The 8,600-nt window shown below is 44.4% G+C and overlaps 1 protein-coding gene across 1 annotated transcript; it reads right to left on the bottom strand.

The window, feature by feature from the left end:
* Window positions 1–2,665: 2,665 nt before the first annotated feature.
* LOC110566874 (beta-defensin 13-like) lies at window positions 2,666–4,770 on the bottom strand. The gene is made up of 2 exons (XM_021664780.1): window positions 4,701–4,770; window positions 2,666–2,808 (listed from the first exon to the last, which is right to left on the bottom strand). The coding sequence occupies exons 1-2, from the start codon at window positions 4,768–4,770 to the stop codon at window positions 2,666–2,668; spliced, it is 213 nt and encodes a 70-aa protein (XP_021520455.1).
* Window positions 4,771–8,600: the final 3,830 nt, after the last annotated feature.

Here is an 8,600-nt window from a genome sequence, read left to right as displayed (position 1 = left end):
ATACACACACACACACACATGCATGCACACACACACATGCATGCACACAGATGCAGGGTCTCTGGCTGTATCTTTTGTCTCATGGTCTCTTGATTCAGAGAGTACTCAGCTGGCTGCTTACAAACATCTCCTAGAAGCTCCCTCTTTAGACCTTTAATCTGTCTAAAGCAGATTAAATTATTAAAATGCTATGTGGCCCAGTGTTTAAAATGATTAAGAATTATTTCACTATAAACTGACAACAAGAAAGAATTATCTACCCACGTCTTAAACTAGCTCACAAATATTATAGCTCTTTATTTGCAAGCACCTGCTACCTGTATTAACAGCTCATGAGCAGTCATGGGAGAAAGCCAGCTGGGAGAAGAACAAGGAACTAAAACTAAGGTTGCAAGATGTCTTTGCGGCACTGACACCTAATTGACACTGAGCTTTTCTGGGGCAGTAGGCACTCATAAATTTCTTCTCTGCAAAACATTGAGAAGAATTATCTGTAAGATTCCTTTGCATATTGATAGTGAATAATTTCAGTGTCTGCAGGCAGCTTGCCCCTCCCCTAGTTCCTAAAGTCCTATAAACTATTTTGCTTATGGAATCTGTTTCTGAAGACCTTACGTATTCATTCCAATAAAAGAAAATAACCTTCAGCATATTAATTTACAACACATTTCTGAGTGTATTACACAGAGGCTCATCGTAGAGTTGGTTAACTTTCAGTGTTAGGTAATGAACTCATGCCAGCACATCACTTGCCTTAAATGCACACATCTGTATTGTGAAGATACAGCAAATGCAGGTGATGCAGCCCAGCAAGAAAACTAGGAACAGCCGGCAGAGACTGAGTGAGTGGGGAAAGGGAAGAAAATTGCCAGAGGGGCGCCCCCAAAGCCACCTAGAGAGAATGGAAAAGGCTGGGGCTGATCCACATTATAAGATGTCTCAGAAATGGCCAAGACTGCTGTAAGCAACAGACACCATTATGAAGAGAATAGTGGCTTCTTAACAGAGAAATCCTATCGGTGTGATGAAGGTTGACTTTTCTACGGGCTGCAGAGAAGACAGAGTTTGAAAATAGCGGGAAAATGTACATTGCATTTCTGAAAGAAATTTGACACTGAAAGAAAAGATAAAGGGAGAACCGAAAAGGGGGAAATGCACTCACAGATGCTCAGCTCATTTCCTTTGAAGCACAGATCAAAGCACAGATTATACGGTCTGTTGGGGCATAGATCTGGGAAGAAATGTCAGACCACAAGGCAAGTATTAACCCCTGGCTAAATTTTGACAATATGCCTTCTTAGCAAAACTTATTTATTAGTATTGATCGTACATTGTGCACTTTCGGGAGTTTTTGTGTTCCATGTACACACAGGTGCCCAAGGCAGCCAGAAGAAGCCATCAGATCCCTTGGAACAAGTGGGACAGCCATCTGTGTGCTGACCAATGTAGGTGCTGGGAACAGAAACGCAGTCCTCCGCCAGAGCAGTGGGAGCGCTTAACTGTTGCGTCATCTCTCCAGCTCCTATCTCTCATTTCAAAACATTAAAAAAAACCTGTCTTGCTTTAGCAAACAGTTTTATTTGGTTCTCTTTTATTTTAATCTTTGCAGGAAACAAGGTTAATGGGGCAGGCTAGGGCGTCCAGCAGCCCGGGCTCAGGGAGCATCTCTTTACTTACCGGAGGAGGAGGAAGAGAGCTCCATGCCAAAAGTGGCCTGTCAAGCACACTGGATTTACAATTCTAGCGAATTAGAGCAGAGGGCAAGCCAGAGTTTTTTCTGTAGGAGACCCGGCACAGGCTTGCAAGAGGCATTTGAGGTTAAGTACCTGCTTGTTTTCTTTTTCGGTGGATTGTCTCAACCTCTCCTTCCATTCCGCTGACCACTTTTGCTGCTAAGAAATGTCACACCTTCATGAACGGCCTTTTGCTATTCCTCACCCAGAGCTCTATTTAATGGGCACTCTAGGAGCACAAGACGCAAAAGCCAGAAGTCTAAATCCTGGGTGTGGTAAGTCGTAAACTGAACGTAGGCTCGTCTGTAGCAAAGTGCTGAGTCTGTGACTGTTGAGGTCAATCTCCGATTTATATTCTCGCCGTAAGTGGCCAGTGAGAGACACGTCCACTCTACAGCCAACCCGCGTTTGATAGAGCGAGATCGACGTTCTAGGCCAGGCAGTGTATGGAAGGCAGCCTAAATGATTTCTCACAGCATGTGGCAGGGCTATTGCTGACACCATCTGAGTCTGGCAGGCAGCCCATTTACAGTGAGGGTCAGGTTTCTTCTGCTTACAGCTATCAGCTACAGCTTCAATGGGAAGAAGACCCATTGTCAAAGATCCGCTTAAAGCTAGGGAGAGAGCTGGAGAAGGCAGCTCCTCCCGGCCACGGGCCAACTCTTCCATCTCACCTGCTTTTATGTGTGTTTTCTTACTTTTATTAGCCAATGAAACGGTCCATAGACTCTTTACCAGAAAGACAGTGTATAGAGTTTACAGGATGTAGTGTTGACCCCATAGAAGGTCAGACCCAGGGAGACCATTTTCCTCAATACTAGAGACGGAATGGACCTGACTTCGGAAAGTCCAAAACTGGAGAGGAGGCGGATGAGAAGACAGCCCAGAGATATTCTTTTCGGAGATTCTGCCTTGTACTTGGTGCTGAGAATTCAGTTTTTCTTTCTTTTTCTGCAGCACAGTGGTGTTAAGTCAGCTCGGCAGCCTCCAATCTTTTCTTCAAAGATAAGGCAGTTAATTTCACATCGGCCCTCCAGATGTTTACAGAGGTATCTTCTGTAAATTGCTCCTCTGGCTAGAGGAAGAGAGCAGCTGTTAGCTAGTAATCTTTTACTAATCTTTCATTACTAAATCAAGGAGAGAGAGAAACAGATAGACAGAGAGATAGACAGAGAGACAGAGAGGCAGGGACAGAGACATACATACACACACACACATACACACATACATATATACATACATACATACATATAAAAAGACAGACAGACAGAGGCCCAGACTACTGGTAATTCACGTGCAATCAGCACCTTTAGTAATCATTTGGGAAAGACACAGGTAATGCAATTCCTCTGTCCAAATCAGCTAGCTCACACGGAAAGAGAATGTCTCTTCCTAAGAAGGTAAGCAATCCACTTCCCAACTCCAAGAAACAAACTTTTTCAGCAAGATTTTTTTCTTTGTATCTCCAGTACTGTCTGATATAGATCAAAATTTAAAGACAGTACAATTAATATTATAGGCTAATCAACAGTAAATCATGCATGGTATCATATGATCTTAAGGTTTCAGGTATAAAATTAAACAAGAACGCTTTCATTATTAGCATTTGTAGAAAAGAAACATGAGGTCAAACACTGTGAGGATCAGAACAAAGGGTCGGACTCAGCTAGTGTGTTGCCTTCTATCGATTGTAGAATTCACTCACACCTCTGAGATTCCTTGTCATTGCCTTGGCGATGGTGGTCATAGTTTTCACACACACACACACACACACACACACACACACCTCCCCCGCGTACTGGGATTCAACTATGAGTAGTCTGAGATCTGGAGTAGGTTAGCTACTGAGCTTCTATGTGCTGGTCTGGATACAGTGAACTCCTGAGGCAGGAGGAGATGGAGAAGACAGACTGCATCGCTTTTCTATTCTGCATCGAGCTGGTTTGTAAGGGAGAGCTCAGCACAGACCCTGCTCCCTGGGTGCTCCTCAGTTCCAGGGCTGCCTCTTACCGAAAGCTCATTTAAAAACAGGTTCCCAGGAGACCTTTCTGCATCTCCTAGTCAGAGTGTGCCTTGCCCTGCTGTGGCTTCTTGGGACTTGGCTTCCTGGGCCTTAGGAGAGTGGTTTTGTGTTAAAGTTCCATGTATATTATTTTCTCACTCATTTACATATTGATGCATCATAAGTCTTTGAATAATTTCACTCTTTCAGGGAATCTGCTTCTTATTAACAAAAATAATACACCGATGTATTTCCAGAAAATTAAGGACAAAGGTTTTGCTTAAATTAAAAGTCTCTGCTCATTCTGTATAGCTGAGTGAATACGGCTGGGGACAGTGTCTCGCAAGTGGTAAGGGTTAGACTCTCAGGAGTTATGAAGGAAGGAGGGGAAACCTCAGAATACATGGAGCGTGTTTCAAGGTTATTTGGGGAGGGCTAGCCAGCTTTTGTAGGTTGTTATCATGCACAAACAGACCTGTTTAAAGTGCCCCCGAGTCTCAAGCGCTAACAAACGAGAGAGCAGGGTTCCCGTGAGATCATTTCCCATTATATATGAGATCCCAAAGAAAGTTTGGGATACTCTCAAGTTAAGATAGTTGAACCAACTCTGGAGACACGGAAAAGTATAATGTGTTTTCCCATTCTAAAGCTGTCGCTTTGTCATATGAGATGTGTTGAAGATTTGAAAATCAGGGTGGGGATCTAAAAGAACAAAGAGGTCCAAATCCCTGTGTAGACTGACTGGAGACGTGGGCCTGGTGTGTTTGTTGTCAGTAAGCTAAGTCAGTGGAACTGGATTCTTCTGTCTCTCAGCTCAGAAGAATGTTTCCTGTGCTGGTTTGGCCTGAGGCTGTTAAAGGCCAAGGAGGGGAAACGGTTGAGGTTTCCCTGGAGACAGCTTGCTTTTCCAAAGACAGATCAGGGTCAGGTTGCCAACAGGAGCTCTCCAGTGATTGTTTTCTTACCTGGGTGAAGCTGAAGGAGAAGCAAGAGCCCAGCAACAATTAAGGAAAAGATTCGCATGTCTCCGGGCATGGAGAGAGGTGAAGGAAGCACAGCAGTGGAGCCCAGCTCCTTTATCGAGGAGAGGAGAGTAAGACCCATGCTACTGCTCAGAAACAGCCTTAAGAGAGAACCGCCTCCATGCTCCACTGGGTAACGTGGGCCAGACGATTGGCATCGTCTAAGTCCTTTATCAGAGGCAAGGCACAGAAAGAGCCCTGCCTTCTTGCCCAGAATATTCTAGTCCCCTTTTTCTTAGGCTTCCCCCATTTCCCTTCATGCTCCCTCTCAATATCCCCATTGCCACAAAATTTACAACCATCCACTCGTTTTCTTTCATGTAGTAATGTTATATGTATAAAATGCTCTTTTATAAGTTTTAACCCCCACTTGTTAATTAACTGATTGAAAACTGGTATAGTGGCTTTTGGTATAGGATAAATTACCTCTCCCAATAGATATTAAATTTCATAGGAGAAACCAGCTCAGTTTGGGTTTCTTTTTTTCCATTAGGCTCTTACATCAGTGTTATTTAATTTTCTAGTGGGAAGTTGTCTGTTCAGGGTAATTCATGACTAAACTAACAATTAGATGTTAATTGTTATTAAATCTTTCAAGCTTGTACCTATGTAAGGCTTTGAAGATGGCATAATTCTAAATATTCTTTCCATAACCATTTGTGATGCAAAAGCCGTGTATGTTTGTGCTCCACAGATAGGTGCTATCAAGAGGCCTTAAATTTGTCTAAAACCAAAATAGACAGCATAGTTTTCTTCTTCTTCCTCTTCCCCCTCTTCCTCTTCTTCTTTTTTCTCCTTTTTCTTCTAAAACATTCCCAGGCTCTGGGAATTGAATCTGGGTCCTCTGGAAGAGCAAAAAGAGCTCTTAACTAGGTCCCTCAGTGCTCTTAACCACCGAGCCATCTCTCCAACCAGTAGAGGGTTTTGTGCCAGAGAGTTATCTGGAAGAGTAAAAACAGAAGGAGAGCTTAACGGACAAGTCTCATGCTAAGAGCAAATTAACTTCCGGGTATATGCAGAGCTGCAGAGAAGACGTGCAAGATGGCGTGGAGTCTGGCGTACTTTGGAGGAAAGGAAACGTCTAGGAAAGGGTATAGAGCAGGGTGAGTTACTGGCGATTTTAGACGTGTTAGAGTCTTGGCCCTCAGTGTGAGATATGATGGAGCCTTTAAAATGTAAAGCTTGAAAGTCCTGCTGTGGTGACACATCCTGTCCCGGTGCTCAGGAAGTGGAGGTAGAGAGCTTCAGGCCACCTTGTGCTCCATAGTGAGTACCAGCCCAATTGGGCCTCAGACTGACTTTGTCCCAACAAAACAAAAGTAAACCAAACAAAAAGTATGTGTAGCTTCGTGTAAGTTAGTTAGGTCACTGGCCTTAGAAGGAGTCAACCTGGTTCTTACGGGGCTCTGGCTCTTGCCAGAGAGGCTGTTACGATAAGAACGTCCCCTCCCCGCTCTCTGGCTTTTGGTTTTCCACGCTCTTTTTTTGCCCTCATCCTTGCTCTTCTTTCAGGAAGCCGTCACCAAGGTTTGACACGGCCTGGGAGACCTTCTCTGAAGCTGAACACAGATGTCACCTGATCCTGGACTTTACCCTGTGAGTGAAATAATTTATGTTTTTAAATAAAGTACTTAGACTCAGTCGTTGTGTGATAGCAAAGGAAAAATAGACAAGGCCTCTCTCCTCATCACTTTGCACCCTGTTCAACACTTTGTCAGAAACAAAGCCAGAAAAGGAGGTGCTTGCGGCTCTCATCACCCCGCTCAGGCCCAGGAACCCAGAGGCTCTGACCTCCAGGATGCAGGGTCCTCTCTTGACCCCTGGTGTCACTTTCTTTCTGTTTCCTTGAGTAAAACTGGTGCCATTAAAGTGACACTAAGTATTTTGCATTGGAAAGCAGGAGGGGTGTCTGGTGGGGTGAGATTCCTTCCCACTGAAGAGCCTGGGGTGGAAAAGCACAGACATAGGTGAAGGCCCTTCTGTGAAAGGGTTGTTTGGGCAAACTCAGAGCTCGCGGCAGCTGCAGTCCAAGAGGGCCCAATGGCTTCTCGACTTTGCGGTAGAATCCGGCATCATCTGCGTCACCCTAATTTTGTTGGTTTGCAGACTGCCTGAGTGGCGGGGTTGTGGAGACTTTCAAGGAGGTTCCAGAGAAAAGCTGGGGAGGCAGGCACAGGACTGCATAATGAGATCAAACTCCCCGCGAAGAGTCCTGGGACAGGCTTTGCCCAAAGAGTGAGGTCTATGCTTCCTTGGAGACCCTAGGGCATTAGGGAAACCAAGATTGTTGGTTCTCAGAAATCCTCAGGTGGCACAGTTGGTAAAGTACCACGCTCTAGGTCTGGGGGTCTGGGGTTCAAACCTAAGTAGAACTACTTTGCCGAATATGGTGGCGCACGCCTTTGGTCCCAGCACTGGGAAGGCAGAGGCAGGCGGATCCCTTTGAGTTCAAGGAAGTCTAGGACGGTCAAGGTCACACAGAGAAACCCTGCCTCTACTCACCCCCCACCCCCAAAGATTGTTGGATATCTGCCAAGGAAAGCCGCACTCACCAAACAAGCCAGTCTAAAAGAAGCCATCCTTGCTTCTGGAGCCAAGGCTGCCCAGACCCTCTGGAGTTCACAGCGCAGTCTCTCCGTGCTCTGGATGCTAGGCACGGAGCAGAAGGCTTAGTGTTTGCCCAGACGGATTCGGGCCTAGCTTTACGCCATCCTTCTTTGCTGTCCTCTCCTGCTCCTGATTCTTTGCTATCTTCTCCTGCTCCTGATTCTTTGCTGTCCTCTCCTGCTCCTGATTCTTTTTGCGATGGAAATGTTTACACGGTGACATTGTATGTTGGAAGGATGTCTTTTTTTTTTTTTTTCTGTCTATATATGTTCACAGCTAAGAGTTTTTGTTGACTCTTGGAAAAGACCAGACTTAGAGTTTTGAGTGTGTTAGTTTTCCTTCAAAGTATTTCTGCTTTTAGGCACAGTTCTTTTCTATTCTATCTCCTCTCCTGGACTGACACATCAGTCATAAAACACCTTCGTCTCTAGTAACAGTCCGTTTGTTTCTTTCAAAGTCTGTTTTACATGCTTTTGGTCTAGAATTTGTTTCCAAAAATTTTCAGTGAATGTAAAATTTTTAAAATATGCAACTTAAACTTTAATCTTTAAAGAATACATTCTGTTAATCTCTAATTGGGAAGGCTAATTGATTTCTCTTAGTGTAATTATCAGTTCAGTAGAACTTATATCAGCTTTGCCATTTGTCTAGCTAAGATTATGGAGTTAATCCCCTTTTCCTCTTTTGCTGCCATTTTAATGGTGTATATATATATATATATATATTTAATATATATTTTCACTAGTGAACTGGAACTATATCCCCAGTTCCGCACTTTTGTTTTTGGTGTAAAAATAAGTTGGGGGTTCTAAGTGAGGGATTCTCTTCCTGTTCTTGAAGGATGAGACAGCCGTGGACAAAGACAGCTGTGGCCAGAGGATGCTAAGTGCCCTCTAGTTGCTAGGACTGCTGAGGTTGGCCCCCGACTGCAGGACTTTGGAAGGCCTTTTGCCTCTGATGGCATTGCAGCTACAGCTGACGCTATAGTTATCAGTCTTGTGGAACCCTGAACAGAGGAGCCATCTATACCAGAGAAAGACTTCTAACCTGAGGTTGTTCAAGATAGCATGTGATGTTGTAAGCTTCTAACGTCACATCGTGTTGTCACACAGTTCCCCAGGTGGTTGGAAGTCTTTCTGATTGTGTTTGTTTGTTTGATTTTCTAGATAGGGTTTCTTTGTGTAGCCTTGACTGTCCTGGACTCCCTTTGTAGGCCAGGCTGGCCTTGAATTCACA

The sequence above is a fragment of the Meriones unguiculatus genome, chromosome 4, assembly GCF_030254825.1.
Source record: "Meriones unguiculatus strain TT.TT164.6M chromosome 4, Bangor_MerUng_6.1, whole genome shotgun sequence".
In the NCBI taxonomy this organism is placed as follows: domain Eukaryota; kingdom Metazoa; phylum Chordata; class Mammalia; order Rodentia; family Muridae; genus Meriones; species Meriones unguiculatus.
Note: the sequence above shows the minus strand (reverse complement) of the source record. Positions and strands in the feature narration are given on the sequence as shown.

What these genes read in the sequence shown, in the direction of transcription:
- LOC110566874 (XM_021664780.1), bottom strand. Translation starts at nt 4,770, where the DNA reads ATGCCCGGAGACATGCGAATCTTTTCCTTAATTGTTGCTGGGCTCTTG. An exon ending in TCTCCTTCAGCTTCACCCAG is followed by an intron (nt 2,809 to 4,700) that starts GTAAGAAAACAA and finishes CTCTTCCTCTAG; the next exon opens with CCAGAGGAGCAATTTACAGA.